The following is a 20,532-nucleotide window of genomic DNA, read 5'->3' on the forward strand; positions in this document are numbered from 1 at the left end:
GCCCTTACCGTCTGTAGGCTTTGCCCTGGGGATGCAGGCTGCTTTCTCCAGATTCTTGCTGCATCTGCGTCTGTTGCTCCCTCACTCCACACTCATTCTGGTGTAGCAGAATTCTCTCCCTGCCTCTTCAAGCTGTTCCGGGACTGTGCTGGAGCTGGGCTTTTTCCCGACTCCCATTCCTGGTGAAACACACCTTTCCTGCGGAACTTCTCAGTTATCTTGTACTGGGAAGATGTATTACTTAGTCTTTCTGTGGGTTCTGCCCCTCCGAATTTTGGCTATAGTCATAATTTGTTGACTTTTGTTGTTTTGGGGGGAAGGAGTTCCCAGGAAATGCTGCCTTCATGCTGCCATCTTGGCTCTGCCCCCCCAGTCCAATAATTCTAAAGTTATCTCTTCTAGATTTATTGTCTGGGTAAACTGTTTTTCCAGTGAGGTATTTCTTCTATTTTTTCATTTCCTTGATTTTTCTTGACTGTTTAATGATATTCATAGAGTCATTTGCTTCAATTTGCCCCCAGTCTAATCTTCAAGGAATATTTTCCTCTTCTTAGCTTTTGCTAACAGAATTGTTCAATTCTGTTTTTAAAGGAATTATTTTCTTTTTTCATTTATTTTTAAATTTACCCAATTGTATTTTTTTAAAGGCTTAGTCAATTTTTGTTATTCCTTTTGTAATATGTTGAATTTCTCTCGCATTTTTTATCCCAATTTTTCTACTTGATTTTTTTTTAGGTGTTTGCAAGGCAAACGGGGTTAAGTGGCTTGCCCAAGGCCACACAGCTAGGTCATTATTAAGTGTCTGAGGTTGGGTTTGAACTCAGGTACTCCTGACTCCAGGGCCAGTGCTGTATCCACTGTGCCACCTAGCTGCTCCTCTACTTGATTTTTTGAACTCTTCAGAAGTCTTTTGGGGCTGGTTACCAATTCAGCTATAGCTTCACCTGCTGAACTTCAGAACCATCCTTAACTTCAAGTTAACTTTCTATAGTCCTATCTTTTCTCTGGCTTTTTTCTCATTCTGAATTTTGTTACTGGCCAATGTCTCAACTTTCTTGTGTTGGAGAAGGGACTCCTCACAGATTTTTTTATATTGAGAAAGCCACTGGGTTAACTGGGCTGTTGAAAACTAGCAGCTTATTCACTGTGTCCAGTCACATGGGCTGAATGGAGGATCTAGGATACCTGTGTTGGGAGTTCTCCCCACTGGCCTGCAGTACTATTGACTAGTTAGCCTGGACTTTAGGGCCTCTGTTGCAGAGAACCTCTGACTAGTATTCAACTGGTCCCACGACACCTCAGTTGTGGTGATTAAAAACAATCAGGATATTTTGACCACTGATGAGAGAAGGGGTGCAAAGAAAATCTAATTCTACAAATATATTGAGTAAGTATGAAGAAAATTATCAAAAGTCATTCCAGGATTATGAGTCTGGATTCCTGAAAAGATAATGTTTCTGGAGCAGCTAGGTGGCCCAATGGATAGAGCACCGGCCCTGGAGTCAGGAGTACCTGAGTTCAAATGCAGCCTCAGACACTTCATAATTACCTAGCTGTGAGGCCTTAGGCAAGCCACTTAACCATGTTTGCCTTCCAAAAAAAAAAAAAAAACTAAAAAGAAAAAGATAATGTTTGTACTTTGAGATAACATGATGAGGAAAAGACGACAAGTTAAATTTTACACATGTTGGACATGGAGGTACTGCTTAAAATGGAAATGTCTTGCAAAATGTTGTAATTTGATGATACTCCTATTCCATAAGTTACACATAAACACATACACACATATCAATGCTGATGTAATCCAAGATTTCACCTGCATAGGTGCACTCCCTACCAGTAAATTCAGTATTTTTATCTACATTACTAGATCATACTTGGATCATAGACTTATGTTTCAATATTAATTGAATTCTTTTTTTCTTACAAGGCACTGGGGGTTAAATGACTTGCCCAAGGCCACACAGCTAGGTAATTATGAAGTGTTTGAGGTCGGATTTGAACTCAGGTACTCCTGACTCCAGAGCCGGTTCTCTATCCATTGCACTACCTAGCTGCCCCAAGAATTCTTGAAGCTTTGGTAGATGCTGCTAGAATTTGATACTTTCTGGTATAGTGTTAAAGATCCAAGGATTACCATTATTCCATGAAGCATTGGAAAGTGGCTTTGTTAAAGATGTCTTTTTGTGTGTGTGTGTGTGTGTGTGTGTGTGTGTGTGTGTGTGTATTTTTTTTTCTAAGATATATATTTTGTTTTTAATTGCCAGGTGCTCAGAATTTTGATGTCATCAGGCTATCAACATACCGGACAGCTTGCAAACTAAGATTTGTACAAAAAAGATGTAATCGTAAGTTTATTTCCACGTGTTTTTTTAACATTGTGAGAATGTGTGTGGTTCTTTTGAATGCCTAGTATTATAATGTAATAAATTTTATTCTTTATGTTTTATATATGTATGTCTTATCTTTATAATTGGTTTATATACTCCTAGTTGAATTTCTTTTTCTGCGATACTGTTGTTTAGATATTTAATCTCTTCTTCATTTAACCTGGGCAACTTATATTTTTGTAAATATGCATCCGTTTCACTTACATTATCAACTTTATTGGCATAGAGTTGGGCAAAATAATTTCTAATTATTACTTTAATTTCCTCCTCATTGGTGGTGAGTTCACCTTTTTCATTTATGATACTAGCAATTTGGTTTTCTTCTTTTTTTAAATCAGATTGACCAGAGGTTTATCAATTTTATTGATTTTTTCATAATACCAACTTTCGGTTTTATTTATTAATTCAATAGTTTTTTTGCTTTTGATTTTATTAATTTCTCCTTTCATTTTTAGAATTTCTAATTTGGTATTTAATTGGGGATTTTTTGATTTGTTCTTTCTCTAATTTTTTTAGTTGCATGTTTAGTTCATTGATTTCCTCTTTCTCCAATTTATTCATATAAGCATTTAGAGCTATAATATATCCCCTGAGAGTCGCTTTGAATGAATCCCATAGGTTTTGGTATGTTGCTTCATTATTATGATTATCTAGGATAAAATGGTTAATTCTTCCTATAATTTGTTTTTTGGTCCACTCATTTTTTAAAATGAGGTTATTCAGTTTCCAATTTGTTCTGGGTCTATATCTCCTTGGCCCAGTATTGCATATGACTTTTATTGCATTGTGACCTGAGAAGGATGTATTCACTATTTCTGCCTTTCTGCAGTTGATCATTAGGTTTTTATGTCCTAGTACATGGTCAATTTTTGTATAAGTTCCATGTACTGCAGAGAAATGTATATGCCTTTCTATCCCCATTCAGTTTCCTCCATAAGTCTACCATATCTAATTTTTCAAACAATCTAATTACCTCCTTAACATCTTTCTTGTTAATTTTATGATTCGATTTATCTAGATCTGATAGCGGGAGGTTGAGGTCTCCCACTAGTAGAGTTTTGCTGTCTATGTCTTCCTGTAGTTCTTTCAGCTTTTCCTCTAAGAATTTGGGTGCTGTCCCACTGGGTGCATATATATATATTCAATATTGAAATGACTTTATTGTCTATGGTACCTTTTAGGAGGATAAAGTTTCCTTCCTTACCTCTTTTAACGCTATCTATTTTTGCTGTTGCTTTGTCTGAGATAAGGATTGCTACCCCTGCTTTTTTGAATTCAGCTGAAGCAAAATATATTTTGCTCCAACCTTTTACCTGTACTCTATACGTATCTCTCTGCTTCAAATGAGTTTCTTGTAAGCAGCATATTGTAGGATTCTGGTTTTTAATCCACTCTGCTGTTTGCTTATGTTTTAAGGGAGAGTTCATCCCATTCACATTCAAGGTTATGATTACTAATTCTTTATTGCCCTCTGTGCTATCTTCCCTCTGTTTGTATTTTTCCCCCTTCCCCCCTTTATCCATATTCCCCAGTATTTTGTTTCTGAATACCACCCCTTCAGTGTGTTTGCCCTCTTATATCACACCCTCCCCTTTCTTTCCCCTTTCCCTTTTTCCCTTTTCTCTTCCCTTCCTTTTGTTATTTCCCCTTTTTCCACCCAGTCCCCTTCCCTTTTTCGGTCCCCCCTCCCCCTTTCCCCTTTTAATGCTTGAAAGGTTAGATGTATTATAAGTTAACTGAGTATGTGTAGGTTGACTTTAAGCCAAGTCTGATGAGAAGAAGATTCAGGTGTTTCTCCTCTGTTCCCTTCTTCCCCTCTATTACCATAGGTTTTTTTGTACCTCTTAGTGTAATGAGATTTACCCCATTCAATTCCCTCCCTCCTCCAGTCTCTTTCCTTTCCCCCTTTTTAAGGAAGTAGTGTTTTTTTAGATCATTCTATCTAAGTCATAGAAAATTCTGAGTGTCTGTCCCTTGTAGTTCAGTATATTCTATCAAATAGAGTCAAAATTCCTGAGAGTTATTAGAGTCTTTCTCCCAGGTGGGGTGAAAGCCAGTTACATCCCATTAGATAGCAGTCTCATGGATAGGTCATGAATGTCCATCATTTCTGGCTAGGTGTATTCTCTCTGTTAGAGGTACAATTCTGAAGATTTATGAGAATCTTCCCCCCCCCCCCATGCTGGGATATAGCCAGTTTCAACTTACTGGATTGCATTTTTTTCTTTTACCCCCCCCCCCCTCCGCCTTTTACCTTTTCATGTGTCTCTTGAGCCTCCTGTTTGATGTCCAAATTTTCTGTTTAGTTCTGGTCTTTTCATCAGAAAATTTTGGAATTCTTCCATTTCGTTAAATGTCCATCTTTTTCCTTGCAAGAGAAGGCTCAGCTTTGCAGGAAAGTAGATTCTTGGCTGTATTCCAAGCTCCCTTGCTTTTTCAAATATCTCTTTCCAGACCCTTTGATACTTTAATGTTGATGTAGCCAGGTCCTGTGTGATCCTTACTGTGGGTCCTTGATATTTAAATTGTTTCTTTCTGGCTGCTTGCAGGATTTTCTCTTTTATTTGATAGTTCTGGAGTTTGGCCACAACATTCCTTGGTGTTTTCATTTTAGGATCTTTTTCTGGTGGGGATGGATGTACTCTTTCAATAACTACTTTGCCCTCCGATTCCATGATATCAGGGCATTTTTCCATCACTAGGTCCTGTAATATTAAGTCCAGGCTTTTTTTTTTTCTCTTCAGTGTTTTCAGGAGGTCCTATAATTTTTCAGGTTGCCCTATAATTTTTCAGGTTGCTCCTCCTCAATCTATTTTCGAGGTCAGTATTTTTGTTGATGAGTTATTTTACATTTGCTTCTATTTTTTTCTATTTTTTGATTTTGTTTAACAACTGACTCTTGCTGTCTCATGCAGTCATTAGTTTCTGTAGACTCCATTCTTTTTGGGGGGGAGGAGTTTTCTTCATTAACATTTTGCAACTCCTTTTCCAATTGGTCGTTTCTACTTTTGAAAGAGCTTTCTATTTGACCAATTGAGGTTTTGAGAGAATTAATTTCATTTTGCATTTGCTCATTTGAGGATCTGAGAGAATTATTCTCATTTTGTATTGGTCCAATTGATGATCTGAGAGATTTATTCTCTCTTTCTTTTTTTTTTTAGGTTTTTGCAAGGCAAATGGGGTTAAGTGGCTTGCCCAAGGCCACACAGCTAGGTAATTATTAAGGGTCCGAGACCGGATTTGAGCCCAGGTACTACTGACTCCAGGGCTGGTGCTTTATCCACTGTGCCACCTAGCTGCCCTGAGATTTATTCTCATTTTTAATTGTCTAATTGATGATCTGAGAGATTTATTCTCCCTTTGTATTTGTCCAATTGTACTTTCTAAGGTTTTGTTTTCTTGCTACAAGGTATTAATTGTCTCTTCCAAATTTTTAAGCTCCTTCCTTAGTTTTTCAAGGAAGTCTTTCTGTGCTGGAGACTAGATTGTATTCTCAGAGGTTCCGGGTCTCTCTGAGTTAGGGTCTTTCTCTTCCAGGAGTTTTTCTATGGTTCCTCCTTTCTGCTGACCCTTCTTCATTTTGGTAAGACCTTGATTTGTGGAGGGGCTGGTTCACCGGGACTTGGGATTGCCAAAGGCTTTACTCACTGGGTGCAGTTTCTCTGGCTGGCCAGTAGGAGGTGTTGGTTACTTTCTCTGAAGTGTCTGTGACCTTGGTTGAGGCCTTCTCCCTTTGCTTGAAGGGAGGGGTTGGAGCTATTGAATTCTTTTGCATTCAGTCAATGGTGGGCTTTACCCTGGCCTAAGGTCATTCCTCAGCTGGGCTGGTTCTTCTGCTCACAGACCTGGGCCTGAGGCAGAAGTAGTTTGCATTTGTTTGTTTGCGAAGAGGCCTCAGCCACAGTGGAGGTGTGGACTCAGAGTTCCTCAGACCCGAGGAGCCCAGGGATGGTGTCTGCAGGTCTCCTGTACCAGAACTCTCCCCCCAGCCCCGTCCCCAAGCTCCAGGGGGGACAGCACCAACACCAGCGCCTCTGCACCTCTGCACCTCTGCAGACCCAAGCCCCTGTCTTCCAGCCCCACCTCTGATCTAGCAGGTCCAGCTCTCGGGCCCTCAGACTCCTGGTTCCACTTCAGCTCTTAATCTGGCTGATTCTCCCTCTGAGCCCAGACTCATCCCCCTGAATTCAGCCAAAGCTGCTGCAGGAGACAAATCCTGAGGTAGATGTTCTTTCTGGCTTTTCTTTCTGGGTTTTGTGGGTCGGATTTCTTTTAAGAGGTTTGTTTCATGTGATAGATGGGGAAGAGATCAGGAGACTTTAGAACTGTGCCTTTCTTCTCTCCGCCATCTTGGCTGGAAGTCTCGATTTATATACTCCTTAGGTACAAATTTGGATTTCACGTTTTTTTTATATCTCCCAAGGTGAACAACATGAAGCTTTCCCTGATAATAAGTACTCAACCACTCTTTATTAGTTGTTATTTTTTAATCATGTCAGCATACCTGAAATGGGAGGAATATATTTCTCCTGGATTTTTCCTTTTAGTTTTTGGTTTGCCAAATTTCCTCTGATTTTAAAAATAGTAATTTTTGATAGTTTTTGCCATCACTTTCACTTCTTAACACTATTTTCCAGTATATGCCCCTGAGAACATGCCTTACAAGAAAGGTGAAAAAAATAGAAAAATACTTCAGCAAAGCTAACCTGCACATCAAAAAGTCTGACATAGGTATTACTGATTCCTCATCTTTGCATAGAAGTTGGGGGGGGGGCAAAGTTCTGTCCTGGACTGGTTTTTTCTTTTTTATTATATACTATCTGACATGATGGTCTCATCAGCTTCCATGGGTTCTACTATTATCCTAGACTCTCTCCTTAACTCTAGTCTTGCATCATAAATTGCATTTTAGATTTTTCAGATGCATTTATTTTAGGTGCCTCAGACTCAGCATTTTCAGTAGTGAATTCATTATTTTTCCTAGTGCTCCCAAAGTGGTATGGCCTAGGGTAAGCTCACTAGATCACTGCCTGATTTGACAAATTTGCAAATTCCTAATCTGATTGGTTCTAAACAATGACTCTTTGAACTTTTCCTATTGGAATTTCTATTAGATTGCTCCTGGACTTAGCCACTATCAGCTAGATGGAAATCTTTGCTATTTTAGAGTGATGGAACTTCATGCTTCTCTTTGGTCTGATATCCCTGGCCTGTTTATTCTATAGCAGATTTCATGCTAGGAAGCTGGAAGTGAGACTGTTCTCTTGGGATTTAAGTCACAAATCTTCTGATTTCTTCTGAACTTGCCCCTTGCTACTTTTCTGGGTTTTCAGGGTTTTCAAGTACTGACTTTGGGCTTGTTGCTGGTTTTACCAGAGTAAGTACTAGCATTTGGGAGATAAGACCATATAGAAAGCAGTAGTTTTCAGGGGCAATTAGGTAATGCAATGGATAGAACATTGCACTTGAAATCAGGAAGATTAATCTTCATGAATTCAAATCCATTCTCAGACACTTACTCGGTATGTTATCCTAAGCCAATCACTTAGCCTTTTGCCTCAGTTCCTTCTTTATAAAATGAGATGGAGAAGGAAATGACAAACCAGTCTAGTATCTTTGCCAATAAATCCCAATTGGGGACATGACTGAACAGGCTCCAGGGCTGGAACCTCTTGATTCTTATGACCTTTATGTTTGGGAATAATCTCAACTTTCCTACCTGGGCTTTGGTATTCCTATACGTTTTTTATTGCTTTTTGATCTTCCAATAGAAGTTAGGTGATATAGTTTGATAGAGTGCTGGACTTGGTAACAGGAAACCGGAATACAAATTCTGTCTCAGTTACTTATTAGCTGTGGACCCTGGGCAAGTCACTTAAAGCCAGTTTAACTCAGTTTCTGCATCTCTAAAATGGAGATAATAATATTCTCCACCTCCGAGGGTTATTATGAGGATGAAATGAAATTATATTTGTAAAGCATGTCGTAAACTTCATAGTACAATATAAGAGCTATTATTATTTGTGGTGGCAGTTGTGTAGTGGTGGTACAAAGATACAAAGTTTTATTTGTTTCCAGCTTTTTGGATTTTTCAGTTGATTGTTGCCCTTCATTCTCAAAGAAGACCAAAATTATATTACTATATGGGAGTCAAGTTACAGTGTGCTCAGCTGTGGCTGATGAGACCAATATGAGCTTGGAATGATGTACAAATGATCCATATGAATTTTTGAGATGCAGATGTCTCTAAATTTATGCATCTCATGTTTCTTTTGAGCTACTTCATATCTGCTTTACTCATAGTGCACAGCACCTTCTTGAATGTGGGCATGTAATATCTGCCAAGACTAAAATAGAAGTTTGTGAATATGAATTTTTTTTGAAGACTGTGAACTCATTGAAGTCTCTGAAGCTAAGATACAACAAAGCATGAATTGATTCTCTGATGCTTGTGCTAATTTTGACCTAATAATTAATTAACCAAGGAAACAAAGGTTCTCCACCAACCACATGTGGAGCAAGTGGAGAAGTTTTGAATACTATGCATAAGTTCACTTACCATGATAGTATACTTTCCAAGGATGTATACATTGGTAATGAGGTTGATGCATGTGCATCTAGAGCTACCTCAGTGTTTGGGAGACTCCAAAAGAAAATTATGGGAGAGAAGAGTTATTAGAATGTCTACTAACTACCAATAGACAGCCATCGTATGCCTGTGACAGTATAACAGTACCATACCAGGAAACTGAATCAATTCCTTTTGAATTTTCTTAGGTAGATTCCAAAGTGCACATGGGACAATAAGGTACCAGAAACTGCAACTTTTTCTCAACCTAAACTGTTAAGCATTCAAACTCTGCTATAAAGAGCACAGCTCCAATGGACTGACCATATTGTTTGAATGCCAACTAAAAGACTATTTTACAAAGAACTCACACAAGGCAGGAGATCATATGGTAGTCTGTAGAAGCGATGCAAGGAACTTTCAAGGACTGAAAAATTCTGGAATGGGAGGCACTAGCAAAGGACCACCCAGACATTACATGCCCACATTCAAGAAGGTGCTGTGCAAATTTGAAGTAGCTCAAAAGAAACATGAGATGCATAAATTTAGAGACATCTTCATCTCAAAAAATTCATATGGATCATTTGTACATCATTCCAAGCTCATATTGGTCTCATCAGCCACAGCTGAGCACACTGTAACTTGACTCCCATACAGTAATATAATTTTGCTCTTCTTTGAGAATGAAGGGCAACAATGAACTGAAAACTCCAAAAGCTGGCAACAAATAAAACTTTGTATCTTTGTACCACCACTACACAATTGCTACCACAAATAATAATAGCTCTTATATAGTACTATGAAGTTTACTACATGCTTTACAAATATAATAGGTATATTTACTTATTATGATAAAATTGCTTTATTAGTAACAAGGGCTTAGTATTTCTAGACACTGCTAGATACTGGGGGTTCCAAGAGGGGAACAAAAGAAACAAACAAAAAACAACAGAAACAGAAACCTACATACAGCCCTTGCTCTCAAGGAATGTGCATTGTATTTGAAGAAACATCTTGGCAGTATCAATGACAGTCATTAAGAATAAAGAATACATTTTTCCATTCTGGGGAGGTTTTTTTTCCCTTTTCTTTCTCTTGAATAGAGGGGAAAAGGAGAAGAAAGGTGAAAATTTAATAAATGAAGAGAAAAGGGCACAGAATACCTGCTAAGTATTTCATTTAGCTAGATGTCTCAAAAGTTGGATTATTTGGAAAGCACAGATCATAGAAACACATATAAACCAGTATGGGAAGAGGGATTTGTTGTAAAATCTTTTTTTTTATCTATAACTTTATAACTTTTTTTATCTATAACTTTAAACATATTAAAAACCATATTTATTTGTACAATTTGCATGCATTCAATTCAATTTGAAAGATATTTATTTAGTGCTTAATGTAGAATACTGTGTTAGACACAAAAGAAGCTACAACATTGAGGTAAGATACAATCCCTATTCTTGTGAAACTTATAATTTAATTGGAAGATGAGACATGCACAGATAAGCTATATAGCAGATAAATCCATTTTAACTGCAATAGAAAGTGCTTAGTGTGATCTGAGGGTGAAGATAGTAAATGAGGTAAAATGGAGCAGGAAAAGCATCACAGAGAAGAAGGCATAAGAATTTAGAAGACCTGTATTCTCTCTCTATTTAAGATCTAAAGTCCAAGAAGATAAGAACTATGTTATAGTCATATATACATAGTAGCTAATAAATTTATATACATTTGTGTATTTCAGTGTTCAGATGAACTGTGGGAAATACAAAGAAGAAAGTGCCATACTTACTGCCTCAAAAAGTTCTAATTGGGAAGGAGAAACACCTAGAACAATTAAATAATTATACTAGACAGGTTACTATTAAAAATTTAAGTACATTAGAAAGAATAGGATCATGGATTTGGAGCTAAAAGGGACACACACAAATACACATGCCTCATTTCATAAATGAAAAATATGAGGTTCAGAGAGGTTGATTTCCTTTATATAATGATGATGATGATGATAGTGATGATGCTTATTTTTTTTTTTTTTTAGTATAATGTCAGGGACATGTTTTATTTTATTAACCCCATTTGGGATTTTTTTTAAATTTAAATTTATTTTTTATTAAAGATATTATTTGAGTTTTACATTTTTTCCCCCAATCTTGCTTCCCCCCCCCGCCCACAGAATGCACTTTGTCAGTCTTTACTTTGTTTCCATGTTGTACCTTTATCCAAATTGGGTGTGATGAAAGAGAAATCATATCCTTAAAGAGAAGTCTAAGAGGTAACAAGATCAGACAATAAGCTATCTGTTTTTCTTTCTAAATTAAAGGGAATAGTCCTTGTACTTTGTTCAAACTCCACAGCTCCTTATCTGGATACAGTTGGTACTCTCCCTTGCAGACAGCCCAAAATTGTTCCCGATTGTTGCACTGATGGAATGAGCAAGTCCTTCAAGGTTGAACATCACTCCCATGTTGCTGTTAGGGTGTACAGTGTTTTTCTGGTTCTGTTCATCTCACTCAGCATCAGTTCATGCAAATCCCTCCAGGTTTCCCTGAAATCCCATCCCTCCTGGTTTCTAATAGAACAATAGTGTTCCATGACATAACATATACCACAGTTTGCTAAGCCATTCCCCAATTGAAGGACATTTACTGGATTTCCAATTCTTTGCCACCACAAACAGGGCTGCTATGAATATTTTTGTACAAGTAATGTTTTTACCCTTTTTCTTCATCTCTTCAGGGTATAGACCCAGTAGTGGTATTGCTGGGTCAAAGGGTATGCACATTTTTGTTGCCCTTTGGGCATAGTTCCAAATAGCTCTCCAGAAGGGTTGGATGAGTTCATAGCTCCACCAACAGTGTAATAGTGTCCCAGATTACCCACATCCCTTCCAACAATGATCATTATCCTTCCTGGTCATACTGGCCAATCTGAGAGGTGTGAGGTGGTACCTCAGAGAAGCTTTAATTTGCATTTCTCTAATAATTAATGATTTAGAGCCTTTTTTCATATGGCTTTGGATTACTTTGATCTCCTTATCTGTAAATTGCCTTTGCATATCCTTTGACCATTTGTCAATTGGGGAATGGCTTTTTATTTTAAAAATATGACTCAGTTCTCTGTATATTTTAGAAATGAGTCCTTTGTCAGAATCATTAATTGTAAAGATTGTTTCCCAATTTACTACTTTTCTTTTGATCTTGATTACATTGGTTTTATCTGTGTAAAAGCTTTTTAATTTAATGTAATCGAAATCATCTAATTGGTTTTTAGTGATGTTCTCCAAGTCTTCCTTAGTCATATAAACTGTTCCCCTTTCCATAGATCTGACAGGTAGACTAGTCCTTGATCTTCTAATTTGCTTATAGTATTGTTTTTTTATGTCTGTGTCCTGTAACCATTTGGATCTTATCTTGGTAAAGGGTATGAGGTGTTGGTCTAATCTAAGTTTCTTCCATACTAACTTCCAATTATCCCAGCAGTTTTTATCAAAGAGGGAGTTTTTATCCCAGTGGCCAGACTCTTTGGGTTTATCAAACAGCCGATTACTGTAATCATCTCCTGCTTTTACACCTAATCTATTCCACTGGTCCACCACTCTATTTCTTAGCCAATACCAAACAGTTTTGATGACTGATGCTTTATAATATAATTTTAGATCGGGTACTGCTAAGCCACCTTCGTTTACATTTTTTTTTCATTAAGCTCCTGGCAATTCTTGACGTTTTCTCCATATGAATTTACTTACAATTTTTTCTAACTCATTAAAGTAATTTTTTGGAATTTTGATTGGTAGGGCACTAAACAGATAGTTTAGTTTTGGTAGAATTGTCAATTTTATTATATTAGCTCTCCCTATCCATGAGCAGTTGATATTTGCCCAGTTATTTAAATCTGATTTAATTTGTGTTTATAATTGTTTTCAAAAAGATTCTGAGTCTGTCTTGGCAAATAGTCTCCCAAATATTTTACACTGTCTGAGGTTACTTTGAATGAGATTTCTCTTTCTAGCTCTTCCTGCTGTATCTTGCTAGACATATATAGAAAAGTTGAGGATTTATGGGAATTTATTTTATAACCTGCAACTTTGCTAAAATTGCTAATTGTTTCCAGTAGTTTTTTAGATGATTTCTTGGGATTCTTTAGGTAGACTATCATGTCATCTGCAAAGAGTGAGAGTTTTGTCTCTTCCTTCCCAATTCTAATTCCTTTGATTTCTTTTTCTTCTCTAATTGCTGATGCTAACATTTCTAATACAATATTGAATAGCAGTGGTGATAATGTGCACCCTTGTTTGACCCCTGATCTTATTGGGAATGCCTCTAGCCTCTCCCCATTGAATATAATGCTTGTTGATGGATTCAGATAGATACTGCTAATTATTTTAAGGAACAGTCCATTTATTCCTACACTCTCTAGTGTTGTTAATAGGAATGGATGCTGTATTTTGTAAAAAGCTTTTTCAGCTTCTGTTGATATGATCATATGATTTCTGATAGGTTTGTTATTGAAATAATTGAGTATACTAACAGTTTTCCTAATATTGAACCAACCCTGCATTCCTGGAATAAATCCTGCTTGATCATAATGTATTATCCTAGTGATGAGTTGTTGCAGGTGTTTTGCTAAGATTTCATTTAGGATTTTTGCATCTATAGTCATCAGGGAAATAGGTCTATAATTTTCTTTCTCTGTTTTAACTCTTCCTGGTTTAGGTAACAGTACCATATTGGTTTCATAGAAAGAGTTAGGCAGAGTTCCATCTTTCCCTATTTTTCCAAAGAGTTTATATAGGATTGGAACCAATTGTTCCTTAAATGTTTGATAGAATTCACTTGTGAATCCATCAGGCCCTGGAGATTTTTTTTTAGGGAGTTCAATAATGGCTTGTTGAATTTCTTTTTCTGAGATAGGGTTGTTTAGGTATTTAATCTCTTCTTCACTTAACCTGGGCAACTTACATTTTTGTAAATATTCATCCATTTCACTTAGATTATCAAATTTATTGGCATAGAGTTGGGCAAAATAATTTTGAATTATTACTTTAATTTCCTCCTCATTGGTGGTGAGTTCACCTTTTTTATTTAGAATACTAGCAATTTGGTTTTCTTCTTTTTTTAATCAAATTGACCAGAGGTTTATCAATTTAATTGCTTTTTTTCATAATACCAACTTTTGGTTTTATTATTAATTCAACAGTTTTTTTTGCTTTTGATTTTATTAATTTCTCCTTTAATTTTTAAAATTTCTAATTTGGTATTTGATTGGGGATTTTTGATTTGTTCTTTCTCTAATTTTTTTAGTTGCATGTTTAGTTCATTGATTTCCTCTTTCTCCAATTTATTCATATAAACATTTAGAACTATAATATATCCCCTGAGAGTTACTTTGAATGAATCCCATAGGTTTTGGTATGTTGTTTCATTATTATCATTATCTAGGATAAAATGGTTAATTCTTTCTATAATTTGCTTTTTGGCCCACTCATTTTTCAAAATGAGGTTATTCAGTTTCCAATTTGTTCTGGGTCTATATCTCCTTGGCCCAGTATTGCATATGACTTTTATTGCATTATGAATAGGAATTTTCAATAGTGGTTTTTCCGGCTTATAAGATGGGTCAGTAGGAAAAATACATAGATTCCGGAAGAGGTTACCATTATAGAGATATTGGTCAAAGGGAACTTTCAAGGTTGTGTTTTGCTTTTCGGAGCAAATTGTTTTTGTAATTCAGTTCTTAGGATGGTGCCAGGCATATAGGAGACATTGATAAATATTTAGAATGAAATAACAATATGTATTCTAAAATCTTCTATTTTCATGTTGTGTATTAAAAAAAAGTTCGTGAAAGCCTTCCTAATCCCTTCTCATGTATTTATCAAGTATTCTTTCAATATATTTTTGATAATATGGAAACAAGCCCATGGTTCTATAGTTGTCTGATACCTTCTCATTCTTTTTCTCTTTTTTTCTCCTTTTTTTCCCTTTCTCTCTTTCTCTCTTTTCCTCAAATATTGGCTGTGTTTTTGTTCTTTGGGAAGTTTCTTGAGTCATTTTGAAAATATATCCTTTAGTTTTAAAAATTAGACTCATTGCTCTAATATTTGTGTATTTTGCCTCTGTTTGCCTGTGTTACCTTGATCAAGTCACATAACCTTAGTGAACCTTAGGATCTTTCTCTTTAGAGTGAGGGAATTTGACATTCTGAACCCTGTGATCCTCTTTTATCTTTTGGTTAAGGTCCAGCTATTTTTACTATTTTCAGTTTCTTCAATTCCATTTCCACTTACAAATAAAGCACAAATTATATGTTTTAGTTTCACTGGTATTAATGATAGATTGCTATAATTTGAGTCCTTGTTCATTTGTTGCTCTTTTTTCCAACTCTGGGTTTTTTGGATTTTTTCTCAAGATCACTGCAAACTATTTCTCTCCAATTGAGGGGTAGAATGGTGCAGTAGAGAAGTTCCTGATCTTAGTCTATAATTCTTCTCTTTCAGTGGTTAGACATAAAATAGATTTTTGTGGAGGGACAGGATAAAAAGAAAGGCAGAAGAATAAACAGAAGAAAATGGGATGGAGGGAAAAACCCAGTTAATGATAGTAACTGTGAATGTGAATGGGATGAGCATACCCAAATGGCAGTGGACAGTGGAATAGATTAGAAAATCTAATCCAGGAGCGGCTAGGTTGCCTAGTGGATAAAGCACCGGCCTTGGAGTCAGGAGTACCTGGGTTCAAATCCAGTCTCAGACACTTAATAATTACCTAGCTGTGTGGCCTTGGGCAAGCCACTTAATCCCATTTGCCTTGCAAAAACCTTAAAAAAAATCTAATCCAGCAGTATGTTGTCTGTAAGAGACACAATTGAAACCGAAAACCATACCCATTTAAAATAAAGCAAAATCTAATATGTTTCATTTTAAACTAAGAAAAGTGAAGGACAATCATGATCTCAAAGCAAAAAAAAAAAAAATAGATTTTAATTTCAAGGAATAATCAGGGAAACTACATTTTGCTAAAAGGCTCCGAAGACAGTGAAATAATATCAAAAATTTTATAGTAAGTTTCTCTGATAAAAGCATAATTTCTCAAATGAATTCTAAATATAGAAGTGAGTCAAATTTATTAAAATAAGAGCCATTTCCCAAATGATGAATGGCCAAAGGATATAAACAGACAGTTTTCAGAAGTAATGAAAGCTAACTTTAGTCATATAAAAATGCTCTAAATAATTATTGGTTAGAGAAAGACAAATTAAAATAATTCTGAAATACTACCTCACAGCTATGAGGCATGACTTATGCTTGAGGGGATGAGGGAAAAAATAGGTACACTAATGAGTTGTTGGTGGAGAAGTGACCTAGTCCAACCACTCTGGAGAACAATTTGGAATGAGGCCCAAATCTGTATCTCAAAGAGATCAAAGAAAAAGGAAAAGAACATTTAAACCAAAATGTTTATAGTAGTTCTGTTTTTTGTGGCAAAGAATTGGAAATTTTGGGAATGCTTATAAATTGAGAAATGTCTGAACAAGTTGTGGTACTTATTTGTTGATGGCTGTTGGGAAATAATGAAGTGAGGTGGTTTCAGAAAGACATTGCAAGATCTATTTGAACTGATATAAAATGAAGTGAAAAGACCTGGAAGATTGTTGAGCACAATGATAACAATGTTGTAATGGTGACCAACTGTGGAAGATTTTACTCTGATCAATGTAATGATCCAAGGTTATTCCAGGACTTGTGATGAAAAAATACCATCTACCTCAACAGTGAGAACTGAGGAATTCTGAATGCAAATTGAAGTATAATTTTATCTTTTTTAAAAGGAAAATTTTAAAAATGGCTGATATGGAAATATGTTTTGCATGATTTCACATGTATAATTGATATTATGTTGCTTGCCTTCTCAAAAAAGTTAAAAATAGATAATAAAATTTTAAAAAATAATTCCCCTTATCCTTTGTATTTGTATAACCATGGGTAAGTTACATATCTCTTCTATTTTCTGATTTCTCTTTGTACCTAAACTTTTTAAAATGTCCCTCTCTATTAGGTGCCTCCACTTTCTCTCCTACTCTCTTTTTATTCCTTATAATATAACTTCTGACCTTAACATATCACTGAAACTGCTTTTTCTCAGGTTATCAATGACCTCTTGGTTTTTCAGTACTCTTTCTCTTTGATTTTCCTGTGATCTTTGTCACTCTTGATCACTTTTTCCTCCTTGATAATCCCTTCTCTCTAGTTTATCAGGATGGTTCTCTCCTGGTTTTCTTCCTCCTATCTGACCACTAATTCTCTGTGTCTTTTGCTGTATTTTCCTCCAGATCATGTTTTCTAACTGTAGGGCCCAGAATAGAACCCTCCTCTCTTCTCCATCTATATACTGTTGCACTTAGTGATCTCATCATCTTCCACGAATTTAATTATTATCTCTGCACTGATGATTCTTAAATCTTCCTTATTACCCTGCTAACCTCCAATCTCCTATCTTCATTTAAGATATCTCAGGCTAGGTGTCCAGTAGACATCTTCAATTCAAAATGTTCAAAATAGAATTAATTATATTTACCATCAAAGCCTCCCCCCTCTCAGTACCCCCAGTTGCTTAAGGTAGAGAACAACACAATCCTCCCAGACTCCAATCTTGTAACCTAGAAGTCATCTTGGACTCCTCACTATTCCTAATCCCCCCCCCATCCAATCTGATGTCAAGGCCTGTTGATTTCACCTTTGCAACATCTCTTGAATATCCCTTCTTTTCTCTGACACTGCCATAACTCTAGTGCAGGCCCCCCAGCACCTCACACCTAGATTTTTGGTTTATTGTTGTTGTTGTTGTTGCTTTTAATCTTCTGTCATTCTCTATGATGTTTTGAACATAAAGTTATATTCAGAACTGGAGTTATGCTTGTCAACCAGAAAGCTTGCCAAGGAGAGAATGTTGGCTGATTAAGGTAGTTTCTGAACTCTTTTGGACTCCTTGTCGTGGTAAATGTTGTGTTTCAGATAAATTACTCTAAGATAAATAGTGAGAAAAGTCAGTGCTTTTCCTTGTGCATTTTTCAAAATAGGTTAACTAGGTCTATTTTAATTGTGTACAATATTATTTTTGTCATCTTTTATTATCATGGAAGGTTGGATTAGAGCTTTAGAGCTAGAAGGATCCTTTGGAGGTCTTTTAGTTAACCTCCTCATTTTATAGATGATAAGACTGAGGCCTAGGGAGATCTTCTGACTCCTAGTCTAGGACTTCTTCCAGCTAATTTGCAATGTATCTTTCTTTTTAAATTTTGGTATTGAATTTTGACTTTTGTTCTAATCAGTTCATCTTATTCCTGTGAGATGCTTGATTCTTAAAGAATTCTGTCTTGATAACATATTCTTTACTATCAAGTTATAGTGAAATAATCTTTTATCCTGTTGGTCAGTACTTTCCATATTCAGCAACTCCAGATTGTCTTTTTGAAAAAAAGTATCCATGGTCTCCAAGCATGAATGTTTCAAGCAATTTTCAAGCCTTTGGCAAGTTTCATTACTTAATCTGGAGCTTTTTTTTAAAAATGATTCTCTTTGTACCTAAACTTTAAAAAGAAATTTTTTCCCCCTCATGTCTACTTTTGTAGTTAAGGTGAAGTTCATCATGTTATACATACATTTGGAGAATCTTGTACAGTTCTTTATGAAATTTTACTTTATCTTCTATAGGAAATGTTAGAAAATAAATTATAGTTTTTTTCATGTGAACTGCTCACTTAGATGATCAAATGAATAAGTATACGATGAAATTATTGAGTCTTGTTGCATTTATTTGAAAGCTAAAATAAATGCCACCTCCTTTACATGCATCCCTGAAGAGACAGCCCTCCATTTTGGTATAAATTGTTTTTGGGATAATATTAATATGGACTTATTTCATTCCCCTTTATCGGTGTCTTTGGACCAAGCTCTCTTGTGTGTTTGTGTGTGTGTGTGTGTATATATCTGAGACCCCTGTGTTATGGGAGAAAACTTCTGAGGCCTTTTTTTTTTTTTGTTTAGTTTTTGCAAGGCAATGGGATTAAAGTGACTTGCCCCAGGCCACACAGCTAGGCAATTATTAAGTGTCTGAGGGCAGTTTTGAACTCAGGTACTCCTGACTCCAGGGCCAGTGCTCTATCCACTGTGCCACCTAGCCGCCCCCCCCAAGGTCTTTTAAAAATTATAAATTACAGAGCATGAGGAAGATGGAAGGGTCCAGTTTGTTCATTGTTCTTTGGAGAGAAGCAGTGCTAGCAGCCCTTAGGAACATAGTTAAAGTTGTTGAATACTTTTTGCTTTGCAGCTAAGTTGGGGATGACTTTCCCAGGGTAGTGTCATATCTGGGACCTCTCCAGATATAGAGACACTGATGTCTGTTTAACCTTTGATCCAAGTAATAAAGAGGCAGCTAATGGGCAAATAATGCCCCCCAGTCAAGAGTCCAGAAGACGGGTGCTTCTTAACATCCTCAGTATCTGACTCCACAGAGTTCAGACACCTCTTGGGATTCTGTTGAAGTAGCCTGCACTTCATGCCAGTGTGGAGAGGAACTGGGATTAGGAGATCTGATTATTGGCAGTACTATCAGACATCTCTCCTCATCATCATCTCCAGGGAATGGAAACTAGAATGTATTTTCTTCTCATTTTCTCTTATAATAATACCTAGCTTACTTTAAATTTAAGCTTGGATTAGCCTATAGGAAGAGACAAAAATAGAAGTTGAATTTAATTATCAGGACATTTCACAGGGTTGAGGAAGCAAGGACTAAAAGGCCCTGACTGCGCTCTCTGGTGGTGTCTTCAATTTATAGCAGACTTGCTTTGGACTGGTCTTTTCCTCAAAGGAAAAAAGCACCATCACATAGTGACAGAGCAGAAGAAATCCTGTATCAAATCACCATATAGAACAGATAAGGGATTCATTTCAGATGTTGATTCTGAAATTCCATCTTCAATGAAATGCAAAGTATTTATAGGCATTACAGACTAAGGCAAGAGTCTTAATCAGTTGGTTATAGATCTGAAGTTCTCAACTTGTATTTGCAATTCTTTTTTTAAAAAAATATTTTATTTATTTGTCTTTCCAACTACATGCATTGGTAGTTTTTTACCATTCATTTTTTGCAAGGTTTTGAGTTGTACGTTTTCCTCCCTCCTTCCCTTCCCCTCTTCCCTTGACAGAAAGCAATCTAATATAGACTCTGCCATGCTTAACAGTAGATCCATATTGTCATGTTGTGGGAGAAGAATCAAATACAAATAAAAGAAAGAAAACACTAGAGAGAAAAGATGTCATAATACATAAGACAACTTTTAAAAATTGAAGGTAATAAGCTTTGGTCTTCATTTAAACTTCACAGTTCGTTCTCTCGATGTGGATGGTATTTTTATGTCTTTTAAAATTGTCTTTGATTATTATATTGCTGAAGTGAACAAGTCCATCATAGTTGATCAAGACTCCATATAGCATGTATAATGTTCTTCTGGTTCTGCTCATTTCACTTCCACATCAATTCATGCAAGTATTTCCCAGCTTTTCTGAAATCC

The 20,532-nt window shown here is 36.2% G+C and overlaps 1 protein-coding gene across 29 annotated transcripts in view; it reads left to right on the forward strand.

Annotated features, from left to right (window-relative positions):
* DTNB (dystrobrevin beta) overlaps positions 1-20,532 on the forward strand; it is a 410,081-nt gene that overhangs the window by 43,975 nt on the left and 345,574 nt on the right. For all 29 annotated transcript variants that reach the window (XR_012473465.1, XR_012473466.1, XR_012473462.1 and 26 more), the window contains exon 3: positions 2,268-2,348. Coding sequence is in view for 23 of the 29 variants with exons in the window: in XM_074209942.1 (XP_074066043.1) it covers positions 2,268-2,348 (81 nt within the window). In the remaining 6 variants the exon portion in view is untranslated. The remainder of the gene's footprint in view (positions 1-2,267; positions 2,349-20,532) is intronic.

The sequence above is a fragment of the Macrotis lagotis genome, chromosome 1 (genome assembly GCF_037893015.1).
Source record: "Macrotis lagotis isolate mMagLag1 chromosome 1, bilby.v1.9.chrom.fasta, whole genome shotgun sequence".
NCBI lineage: Eukaryota > Metazoa > Chordata > Mammalia > Peramelemorphia > Peramelidae > Macrotis > Macrotis lagotis.